Genomic DNA, 12,972 nt, shown 5'->3' with positions numbered 1-12,972 from the left:
CAACAGCTGCCGTACTAACGCACCCACTCGCTCACCCATCCTCTCCACACCCAACCCCCCTCCTTCGCCTCTCACCTCTCCCAAACCACCAGTTGTCCCCGCTAGTAGCAAGAGGAGCCACCCATAGTGCTTTGCAACAGCTGAGGGGGAACTGGATCAATCAACTTTCCACTCGACCAATGATATTTATGGTTCTCATTCCCAACTAATATCACCACAATATTGACCTTGACACACAAACATCCCTTGGTGCCCAACATAATGTTTTTCCTCCCATTAGTTTGTTGTTTCAAACTTTGGCAAACTTGGTTTGAGATGTAGAATTCTAACGGGCGCCATGTTTGCACCAAAGCTCCCTCCAAGAAGACAAAACTACCCCAACTAACCCCAAACAACCATTATTTCATCATGGTGCTAACATGGAGGATTTAGTGTTAACGTTCTCTGCATCTCTGACTGTGGTCAGTCGGTGCTCGTCATGCCTCAGGACCTATGGCAGTCCAGTCTCTTCCTGTGCCAAGCCAGCTAGCGCTATACTCCCCTGCTGGCAGAGCTGCTGTGGCAGGCAGGCAGGCCTGACGAATGGGAAGGCCTATTATTAGCAAGTCACATTCCACTTCCTCCCTCCCCTCCTAGCCCCTCCCCACATCTGTGTTCTAATTTAATGTAATAGTTCTGATTCCAACATTTTCCAGCTGCTGCCCAGTGCAACGTCCCACAACAAACCCAGAGAACTCTGAATCAGAGCCCTATTGACATTGTCATGTTTGAGCTCATTGGGATTCAATAAACCCTCCTCCTGTCCTGATGGAAGGTATCTATCAAAGGATGGGTTCCCTTAGAACCCCAGAAATATATTGAACTATGCTTGTTTGAATTCTATGATTTCCTATTAGTTAGTCTCTCTTAAAGACAATGTTTAGCAGTAGACCGACACAGACAGACAGACAGACAGACAGACAGACAGACCGAGAGAGACTACTAGTCCTGCTCCCACAGAGCCCCATTCCCCTACAGTCAGTGTGGGGTTTCCATTGTTTGGATGACGGGGAATTCCCCTTGTAACCAGAGCTCTGTAGCCTGGCCTGAATGGGAAACCCAATCTGCTCCTTTATCCCGGCCTCTGATTAAGGTTACTGGGAGGGAACGGCGATGGAATGGGAATGCTGTTCATTTCAACGCAGCCCTGTCACTCTGGTGTGGTCAGTGGGGAGAGAAGGGTTAGTCCTGATTCAGACCACCTGTAATTACATAGAGTAGGGTTTCCCAAACCTGGTCCTGGGGCACACCCTGGGTGCACGTTTTTTTTTTTTTTTTTTTTGCAATAGCACTACACAGCTGATTCAAATAATCAACTAATCATCATGCTTGGATTATTTGAATCCGCTGTGTAGTGCTAGGTCAAAAACCAAAACGTGCACCCCTTGGAGTCCTGAGGACTGAGTTTGGGAAACCCTGATAGAGGAAATGCTGTTTTACCGTTGTGTGTGTGTGTGTGTGTGTATGTGTGTGTGTGTGTGTGTGTGTGTGTGTGTGTTTCTAATCATTCGCGTTAATAAACTCCCCACCAGTAGTATAGTCTCTATGGTAGGGCAGTTCTTGCACCATTGTATGTTCATCTCTGTTCTTCTCTAGCGCTGGATCTCAGAAAGCAGCAGAATGTATGCCTCTGGGTTTATCAGCGTATAACATCAAAATCAGACAACCCAGTGTGGTATCACAGAAAACAGACCTCAGCTATAGGCCTATCATGTAGGCTGCTACACATCCTCTATATTTAAATACTTTTACTGTAACAATTTCCCCCAGACAAAATGTAATTATCACTAACCATGTTTCCATCCACAGTTTTAATGCAAGTAAAGTCATACCGTATAAATTTTAAAAAATCACGACAGCTGTGATGGAAACAGGACGTTTCGGTACAATTTTATAAAGGCAGACAGATAATTTGTTTGTTTGACATGGTGGGATCTTGAAATGGCGGCGGAAACTCCTTTTATGCGCAAATATTGATATAATAACCATCATATCGAAGTACAGTCGTCGGTCAAAAGTTTTGAGAATGACACAAGTATTGGTCTTCACAAAGTTCGCTGCTTCAGTGTTATGAGATATTTTTGTCAGATGTTACTATGGTATACTGAAGTATAATTACAAACATTCCATAAGTGTCAAAGGCTTTTATTGATAATTACATTAAGTTTATGCAAAGAGTCAATATTTTCAGTGTTGACCCTTCTTTTTCAAGACCTCTGCAATCCGCCCTGGCATGCTGTCAATTAACTTCTGGGCCACAGCCTGACTGATGGCAGCCCATTCTTGCATAATCAATGCTTGGAGTTTGTCAGAATTTGTGGGTTTTTGTTTGTCCACCCGCCTCTTGAGGATCGACCACAAGTTCTCAATGGGATTAAGGTCTGGGGAGTTTCCTGGCCTTGGACCCAAAATGTTGATGTTTTGTTCCCCGGGCCACTTGGTTATCACTTTTGCCTTATGGCAAGGTGCTCCATCATGCTGGAAAAGGCATTGGTCGTCACCAAACTGTTCTTGGATGGTTGGGAGAAGTTGCTCTCGAAGGATGTGTTAGTACCATTCTTTATTCATGGCTGTGTTCTTAGGCAAAATTGTGAGTGAGCCCACTCCCTTGGCTGAGAAGCAACATGAATGGTCTCAGGATGCTTTATTGTTGGCATGACACAGGACTGATGGTATCGCTCACCTTGTCTTCTCCGGACAAGGTGTTTTCCGGATGCCCCAAACAATCGGAAAGGGGATTCATCAGAGAAAATTACTTTACCCTAGTCCTCAGCAGTCCAATCCCTGTACCTTTTGCAGAATATCAGTCTGTCCCTGATGTTTTTCCTGGAGAGAAGTGGCTTCTTTGCTGCCCTTCTTGACACCAGGCCATCCTCCAAAAGTCTTCGCCTCACCGTGCGTGCAGATGCACTCACACCTGCCTGCTGCCATTCCTGAGCAAGCTCTGCACTGGTGGTGCCCCGATCCCACAGCTGAATCAACTAGGAGACGGTCCTGGCGCTTGCTGGACTTTCTTGGGCGCCCTGAAGCCGCCTTCACAACAATTGAACCTCTCTCCTTGAAGTTCTTGATGATCCGATAAATGGTTGATTTAGGTGCAATCTTACTAGCAGCAATATCCTTGCCTGTGAAGCCCTTTTTGTGCAAAGCAATGATGACGGCACGTGTTTCCTTGCAGGTAACCATGGTTAACAGAGGAAGAAAAATGATTTCAAGCACCACCCTCCTTTTTAAAGCTTCCAGTCAGTTATTCTAACTCAATCAGCATGACAGAGTGATCTCCAGCCTTGTCCTCGTCAACACTCTCACCTGACATGATGGCAGCTGGTCCTTTTGTGGCAGGGCTGAAATGCAGTGGAAAAGTTTTTTTGGCAAAGAGGGACTTTGCAATTAATTGCAATTCATCTGATCACTCTTCATGACATTCTGGAGTATATGCAAATTGCCATCATCAAAACTGAGGCAGCAGATTTTGTGAAAATGTGTATTTGTGTCATTCTCAAAACTTTTGACCACGACTGTAGACTTGGAGTCACGCGGTGACATTGTGTGTGTGGTCCTCCCACTACGACTCGGGGAAACCATGCAGTTTAAATTACTCTACAGATGAACTTCACAGGGTGGTGAAAGTGCATTGTATGAGCTTCGTGCTCCTTTCCAATAAATATTGAGGGTCTTATTCTGGTGACATGATGATCGATGCTCGAGTGCCGTTTTTGACAAATAATAAAAAGATCCTCACTCTTATCCATAATAATCTGTAGACTAGCCTATCTGCACAGCCTACCCACACTGTATCTGCCAGCTGTTGGCTAGAGCGCACCTGCCAAGACCAGAGTAGGCACATTTCCTATTTTACGCAACAGTTTTTGTGATGACAACTATTGGTAGAGTTGAAAATGCGATGGAAACACATTGAACATTCATATTTTATTCGGTACATGAAAACCTAAGTGAAAAAGTAAATTTTGTGCGCACTACGTCATCACGCACTGATTTTTATCCGAAACGAGTCCGTTTGGTGAAAACACCACTGGTGAGAATTTTTTTTCTTTTATGCTGATTTGAGAATCTTCACATGAAAATCTGTTGCCAATTGGATGGAAACCAAGCTACTGTCTTCAACAAAACACCATAGTGGTCTCTTATCAGAACCCCTGGCTGCATCTGAAGTCTGCTATTGTTTTTATGGATGTATAAATGTGAAGCATCCGGTTGGCGTGGATGCGAGCTTTGACTGGAAGCCAGTGGAGTGTGCGGAGGAGAGGGGTGAGTTGAGAACTTGGGAAGGTTGACCACCAGGCGGTCTGCGGCGTTCTAGGTAAGTTGTAGGGGTTTGATGGCACAAGCCGGGAGCCCAGCCGACAGAGAGTTGCAGTAGTCCAGAAGGGAGATGACAAGTGCCTGGATTAGGACCTGTGCTGCTTCCTGTGTGAGGTAGGGTCGTACTCTACAGATGTTGCTGAGCATGAACCTGCAGGAGCGAGTCACTGCATTGATGTTTTGGAGAGAATGACTGGGTGTTGTTCAGGGTCACGCCAAGGTTCTTTGCACTCTGGGAGGGTGACACTGGAGTTGTCAACCGTGACGGAGAGGTCTTTGAGCGGGCAGGTCTTTCCTGGGAGGAAGAGCAGCTCCGTCTTGTTGAGCTAGAGGTGGTGGGCCGACGAGAACAGTAGTTGAATGTCATCCACGCGGACTACTGTTCTCGTCGGACCACCACCTCTAGCTCAACAAGACGGAGCTGCAGTGATGGGAGAGACTATGTGAGGAGATGAGTGACTTGGTGTATAGAGAGAAGAGGAGAGAGCCTAGAACCGAGCCCTGGGGGACACCAGTAGTGAGAGTACGTGGTGCATCCTCTCCACGTCACCTGGTAGGAGCGGCCTGCCAGGTAGGATGCAATCCCAGAGTTTGCAGAGCCTGAGACGCCCAGCCCTGAGAGGGTGGAGAGGAGGATCTGATGGTTCACTGTGTCGAATGCAGCGGATAGATCTAGAAGGAGAACAGAGGAGAGAGAGTCTGCTTTGGCGGTGCGGAGAGCCTCCGCGTTACAGAGGAGAGCACTCTGTTGAGTGACCCGTCTTGAAGCCTGATTGGTTAGGGTCAAGAAGATCGTTCTGAGAGAGATGGTGAGAGAGGTGATCAGAGACAGCACGCTCAAGTGTTTTGGAAAGAAAAGAAAGCAGGGATACAGGTCTGACGTTTTTGACTTCAGAGGGGTTGAGGGTTGGTTTCTTGAGGAGGGAGGCCATTTTGAAGTCAGAGGGGACGCCGCCAGTGGTCAGGGATGAGTTGATGAGGGAAGTGAAGAATGGGAGAAGGTCTCCAGAGATGGTCTGGAGAAGGGAGGAGGGGATGGGGTTGGTGTTGCACGGTATACCAAAACGTCAGTCTTTTTCTATACTAGAACATGAAACTGTTCGGTTCTAGAATTTTTTTTAACTTTCGTTACTTCTGTCAAATGTGTCTCACTGATCAAGTCTGTATAAGGAGGGAGGAGAAGGTGGCAAAGAGTGATATAAATTGGCTTTAGCAGTGGATACAGAGGAAGAGAAGGTAGAGAGGAAGGAGGAAATGAATTGGAAGGATAGGCACCGTCTTATTAGTGTGTTGTAATGTCCCACTCTGTAGATCCAGACCCTCAGTGGACTATGTACACACAAGGTTCTGTACGTCTGTGGAGCGCTGGCGTAAACATGGAGAGGCGAGGGGGGGGGAGAGCGAGCGATTAAGCTGCTTATCCAAGAGACTGTTTATGCTGAAGTCCTGTGACCTTATGAGTTGTGATGGAGACTGTGTGTGTGTCAGGGTTTCCGTTAGGAAAATGTGATGCTGGACATTTGACTGGCAGGGTTTTAATTTACAGGACATTTGAGACCTGTACCGGACCCAACGGCGTGAATCCTTACCGAATTCCGATGCGCACTTTGAAGATGTTAGAATAACTGTCCACATATTTTCCTCAGCCAACAAGACGAGTAATGAACAGCAGAATCACTAGTCTATGTCAGTCTACTATCCCCCATAGTAGAAAAGTTTACTTATTCTATTGGTCAGCCTATACCAGACTGACTCTGGGACAGTTTTGAAATGGTAAATCCCAAATTCATACAACCGGTAGGCCTAGGGTACACACAAAAAAAAAAAAAAAGTTAAAAAGCTATGAGTCTGATGCAACAGATCAGAACATTTAGCTTAAAATGTTGATAAACTATTATTTCTTCACATTATGAGCACAACAGTGGGTACAAGGCAGTAGGCTATACGCGAATGTTCGGTCCATAATGCAATTAGCGGGAAAACACTGTTTTCAAAAGCGCACCGCTCATGCGAGCGGTTTCTTGTCTGTTAGAAATGTTCAAAGAGGGGAGATCTAAAGATGCAACAACTAGGGTTGCAAATATGACTAGGATTGTACCTTTGACTACTGGACAATGAAAGAAAGTTGATTTTTGAAAACCAATAGAACATGAGAGAAATAGGCTACTGGTTTCAATGGAGAGATGGCATATGGAAGTCTAAAATAATTGCCTTCGGATATGGTCGGATTTTGCCTAGGCTACTTTGAAGCAAGGTAAGACATGCCTCATAAAATGTTCAGGTTTCAAACAATTAAGTATACGTTTGAAAAATGCATACTGCCTCCAGCTCATTGCAAATTGGTGAGTGACGCACTGATGAAGCCTGCCTTCCGTTGCATTTGAATGGCGAATGGGAAGCGCGCTTCAGTTACCAGTTGAGAAGTAAAAATAGTAGCTATTTTTAATCGTGGCCATCAAAACTGTTTTTAACACGTGATTTGCATTTAGAATTGTTGCGCATTGATTGAGCTTTATAAAAGCACGTCTCACTCCAACAGCAACGAAGGAACTGTTTGAGATGCTGTAACAGCAGCTCTCGTGCTGTCTGACAGATTTTCTGCTCAAAGGCTCTGTATCTGTATGCTTTAATTCCACAAAATTATGCAAATGAACCCATAGATCGATGAGCTTGACTGGTAAAATGTATTTATATCGACTGGTATTATTTTTATTTGAATAGGCTAAAAAGCATTATTTTGCAATGGGATTTTTTGAATTCTCCCAGACAATTGGCCGGTTGCAATTTTATTTATCGGCTTTTCTATTTTTTTATTGGCCAAAAAACTGCTATTACCTGCTAACTGAAACCGTGGTGAGTGGTCCACTGAGGGGGACGGTGTTGTTTCAGCCTGCAGGCCATCCTGTTTCATTGCTTCAGCCATTGTTCCCGTTTCCTCTGTAAACAATGTGCTGCTCTTTCCCAAACACTGCCACGCAAAGCCCCCCAGGCCTACCCAGGCCTACCCAGGCCTACCCAGGCCCCTGCTCATGTGTTTTCCTCAGTCCATGGAAACACACCGTCTGACTCTGACACTGTGCCATCCTGGTCATGGCCTTAACCCAGGGTCTTCAGGTTCAACTTGGCAAGAGGACAGGATCAGCTGCTTTACGCTTTTGAAAGGAAAAGAGAGCTGATCCACTGCCGTTCAGAGGTGAGGACAGTCATCCCATCCCCTCCCCACAGCTGCAGGACAGCTGCCCTACCGACAGCCTGAGGCCCTGTTGTGCTCTGACGTCCGCAGGCAACCCCCACCCCAGGCACAGTTCTAGGATATGCTTACCCTCTCCAAGTTAAGGGAAAACACAAACTGACCTGCAATGAGTGTTCTAGGAGCAACTTCATCCAACTTTCCCACACAGGCCTTTCATACACCTGCGCTGAGAAGCGACACTCTGCCGCCCTGCGTCTTAACGTTAATCAGCCTTTCCTCGGAGTCTCACACGCAACGTGCACTGACGCTCTCTCTCTCACACACACACACCCCGCAGCCGGTCGCTTTACTGGAGACACAACAATAATTTAAAGCCTTCCTTTCAGATGACCCAGATTAGGGCCTGGTGCTACTACCATGTTCGGTGTTTAGCCTCTGTCTCGTCTGTGTTCAGCTGGAGTGGCTGAAGTTTATTGTTCACTTTTTTGGGAGTATAAGTCTGTGGGTATTCTCTTCATTAGCAAAAGGCTTTTGACCGCTGTTTTTTTAGAGTAACCACAGTCATACTGACTCTCCAGTCTGCTGTAAATCACAAAGCACTGTCCTGTAATCTACGTCTCAGCTCTGTGTGTTTTTTTACGCCCCGTGGCGTCTGGTGACTAACCCAACAGTGGAGTCTTCCTGACTGGGTTAGAGCACAGAGTAACAGGACGTGGGTTTAACCAATCCCTGAGTGTGTCTGTGTGTGGGAAGGAAGCCCTTCGTGCCCTCACACCCTGGCTCAATCTGGAGGCGCGTGCCCCGCGCTGTGCCACTCGCTGACTATCTAGTGCCCGTTGTAAACAACTTTTTTTATTTATTTTTCATGTTTTTTTTTTATTTTATTTTTTTTGGGGGTAGATCAGGTTTAATATTGCAGATAGATTGTAACTTCCATCAATGTAATTGTCTGCATCACTTCCAATCCCCCGTATGTTTTTTTTCTCTCGCAAATATATAAATATATATATATATATATATATATATATATATATATATATATATATATATATATATATATATATATATATATATATATATATATATATATATATATATATATATATATACACACACACAAGTTCCTTACTTTTTCCCCCTTCCACTTTCCTCTTCCATTTTCCATAAACAACGTTTATTAACCCTTGCTTTTTTTTTGTTATTCTCTTGATTGTATCTAAGTACACTGCAATTCAGTTTCACGTATGCCAACGTTTATTTGTGGGGCATGTATGGGTGTGTATGTAAGGGGTAATCAACAAGGGTCTATGCGTTCTATGGAAAATAATGAACGACTGGAGTGGAACAACCTTCCACAGAGTTGCATTATTTTCCAGAGAACGCGTAGAGCCGCGAGTTGATTAGCCCTTTTATACCATGCTATAATTTAACACATTTGTCGCTAAAAATGTGTTCAACATCAACTGAAGTAGCTAGCTAGTTTACTAGATAGCTACAGTAGTTGCCTTGGTAACCGAACAGACTTGCTAGTTTAGCTAAACAAACCATCAGTCCTAGCTTGCTATTATGAAAATCGAATTCAACCATGCCAATAATGTTTTCAATTCGACTTTTGCTTTCAAAAGCAGCTCAAACATAGAACATGTAAGAATGAACTATAGCCATTGAATTCTACCGTGCAAATATACCGTGCGTTATAGGGAAATGATACATGCCATTCAGAAACGAGTATTCAACAATGCCATGGTATAAAACTGCGTAACGAACAATACTATGAAGAAGTATCTTGTCCAATGCAATGACAGGGCAGTATCCCTGCTGTGTTGTGGGATAGGAGTCAATGATGGGCAGTATCCCTGCTGTGCTGTGGGATAGGAGTTCTGCACCATTAGGGTTCCCCCCCTAGAGAAAGGGTGAGGATGAGAGATACAGGATATAGGGTATGGATTAGTTTAAAGTCATGTTTCTGGCTGCTCAAGTTTCCGAAAGTTTCGACCCCAGTGTGCCTCATTGAGTCACTGCATGCATGGTGTGGGAATCCCTTTGTGCCCTAGTGTGTGTGTGTGTGTGTGTGTGTGTGTGAGAGAGAAAGAGAATCCCTTTGTGCCCCACCCTCACCCTCTGACTCACTGTAGGCCGTGGGTTCTGCTCCCCTCCACTCCCTTCTGCACCGTCAAGACTCCTTCCTGGACTTTGTATTGTAAACAAACTAGTTTCCCATCCCACGCACTGAGCTGGCAGTAGAATAGATGGATGCATAGATATAACTTTATTACCCTTTAAGGGAACTGGTTGGTCTTGAACATTTGAGCACGGTTAAATGCACACAATAATGCGACTATTGTGGATAGTCAGGTTTAATATAAATAGTTCGTTTAAAACGTTTACGTGCTTTGGCAAGAAGAACGGATTTCCCTAATAATCCTGTTTACATGGACACATCTGAAATCAGGCTACTGGTGGGACGTTGATAAATGCAGAAAAATCGCCAATCAAATCCGAGTTCGTACTTTCAGTTTTTCCAAACTCACTTCACTCGCGCATAAGAGGGAAGCTTGCACTACCCGGTGCTGTCACATGATTGCCTTACCTCCATAACTTGCTACATTTGCACACACTGTATATATATTTTCTGTTGTATTTTTTTTAACTTTTATGTTTTGTTTTACCCCATATGTAACTCTGTGTTGTTGTTTTTAATCGCACTGCTTTGCTTTATCTTGGCCAGGTCGCAGTTGTAAATGAGAACTTGTTCTCAACTGGCTTACCTGGTTAAATAAAGGGGAAATAAAATAAAAAATAAAAAATGTGCAGTGTAAAGACACTACTGGAATGGCGATTTTAAACCATGCGTTTTAATCGGCGTACGCTTACTTCCATTATGATCTCGCGCCGATTTTTAAGATAAGCAGAATAAAGTGTTTTACATGACTGATGCCATACCTGGCCTTATGCCATAATCAGTTTAATATCGAATTATTAGTGTGCATGTAAACATACTCATTAAGACAAAATCAAAGTTGTAACTAATCAAGAGCGATGGTTGTAATTAGGGGCTGGGAATAGCCAAGGGACCTCACCATACGATGTTATCATGATGCTTTAGGTGCCGACACGATATGTATTGTGATTCTCACGATTCTATATGTATTGTGATTCTCACGATTCTATATGTATTGTGATTCAGCACTGCTATTTTATTGCGATTTGATGTTCCAAACATATTGCTCACTATGTCTGCTGCAGAGAGACAAGCCATAAGACTCCTGAACAGCTAATCATGGCTACCCGGACTGTTTGCACTGCCCCCCCACCCCATCCTTTTTACGCTGCTGCTACTCTGTTAATTATTTATGCATAGTCACTTTAACTCTACCCACATGTACATATTACCTCAACTACCTCAACTAGCCGGTGCCCCCGCACATTGACTCTGCAACGGTACCCCCCTGTATATATAGCCTCCCTACTGTCACTTTATTTTACTTCTGCTCTTTTTTTTCTCAACACTTTTTTTGTTGTTGTTTTATTTTTACTTTTTTTGTAAAAAATAAATGCACTGTTGGTTAAGGGCTGTAAGTAAGCATTTCACTGTAATGTCTGCACCTGTTGTATTCGGTGCATGTGACCAATAAAATTTGATTTGATTTGAATGAGTTTTGATCAGTCACGGAAATAAGTGTTGATTAGCGCTAGCTCACGCTATCTAGCAAAATCGATACTTGGAGTCAAAGTATCAATAAAACAGAGAGAGAGGGAGAGGGAGCTCTGATCTGTAGTAACTCAGTTTTTTGGTTTTTCCCCTGATGTTCTCTCTCTCTCTCCATAGTCACGTGGAGAAGATCACCACTTGGCACGACCCTCGGAAGACCATGACGACAGCCATGAACCAGATGAGTCTCCACGCCCCCCCACCCTCTGCCAGCCCACAGCAACGCAACATGGCCCTGTCCCAGCCCAACCTTGGTGAGTCACACACGCACTTGCTCTCACACACACACTCATCCTAACTTTCACACACACACACCTCACACACACTCATCCTAACTTTCACACACACACACTCATCCTAACTTTCACACACACACACACACACACACACACACACACACACACACACACACACACTCATCCTAACTTTCACACACACACTCATCCTAACTTTCACACACACACACACACACACACACACTGATCCTAACTTTCATACACACACACTCATCCTAACGTACACACACTCATCCTAACTTTCACACACACACACACACACACACACACACACACACACACACACACACACACACACTCATCCTAACTTTCACACTCACACACACACACACACACACACACACACACACTGATCCTAACTTTCATACACACACACACATACACACACACCGACCCAACCACTGTGAGTAAGTAGCCTACCCAACCACTGTGAGTGAGTAGCCTACCCAACCACTGTGAGTAAGTAGCCTACCCAACCACTGTGAGTCAGTAGCCTACCCAACCACTGTGAGTCAGTAGCCTACCCAACCACTGTGAGTAAGTAGCCTACCCAACCACTGTGAGTAAGTAGCCTACTCAACCACTGTGAGTCAGTAGCCTACCCAACCACTGTGAGTCAGTAGCCTACCCAACCACTGTGAGTCAGTAGCCTACCCAACCACTGTGAGTCAGTAGCCTACCCAACCACTGTGAGTCAGTAGCCTACCCAACCACTGTGAGTCAGTAGCCTACCCAACCACTGTGAGTCAGTAGCCTACCCAACCACTGTGAGTCAGTAGCCTACCCAACCACTGTGAGTCAGTAGCCTACCCAACCACTGTGAGTCAGTAGCCTACCCAACCACTGTGAGTAAGTAGCCTACCCAACCACTGTGAGTCAGTAGCCTACCCAACCACTGTGAGTAAGTAGCCTACCCAACCACTGTGAGTCAGTAGCCTACCCAACCACTGTGAGTCAGTAGCCTACCCAACCACTGTGAGTCAGTAGCCTACCCAACCACTGTGAGTCAGTAGCCTACCCAACCACTGTGAGTAAGTAGCCTACCCAACCACTCCTGACTCATCTGTGTTTACACATCCCCATGGTAGGCCACAGTCCTTGACTACTATCACTCACACCAATGATATCTTTCACCCTGGGGACTCCACAATAACACACACACACAGTCCTTACCAGCTACCATGATAACTCCAAAGCCTGGTAGAGTGTATGTGAACCAACCAGAAGCCAGGAAGCCTGTTGCCAGAGAGAGGCATGTTGTTGTGGAGATAAAAGGAAGCTCTCCCCACCCTTTTATGCTCCACTTAGTCTGACAGAGCCTGACTGCTCTTTCATAACACAGATTCGCATTGACTGGTGAATCTAATTCACATTAGCGATAGCGTAGCATTGACTGCGTATTCTCATCC

At 44.9% G+C, this 12,972-nt stretch overlaps 1 protein-coding gene across 3 annotated transcripts in view; it reads left to right on the top strand.

Annotated features, from left to right (window-relative positions):
• LOC311131654 (WW domain-containing transcription regulator protein 1-like) overlaps nucleotides 1–12,972 on the top strand; it is a 60,151-nt gene that overhangs the window by 21,614 nt on the left and 25,565 nt on the right. For all 3 annotated transcript variants that reach the window (XM_084164761.1, XM_084164760.1, XM_084164762.1), the window contains exon 2: nucleotides 11,385–11,521. In XM_084164761.1, the coding sequence (XP_084020887.1) occupies nucleotides 11,385–11,521 (137 nt within the window). The remainder of the gene's footprint in view (nucleotides 1–11,384; nucleotides 11,522–12,972) is intronic.

The sequence above is a fragment of the Coregonus lavaretus genome (assembly GCF_964263955.1).
Source record: "Coregonus lavaretus genome assembly, chromosome: 6".
Classification (NCBI taxonomy): Eukaryota; Metazoa; Chordata; class Actinopteri; order Salmoniformes; family Salmonidae; genus Coregonus; species Coregonus lavaretus.
The sequence above is the reverse complement of the archived record's forward strand: the minus strand, read 5'-3'. Positions and strand labels throughout refer to the sequence as shown.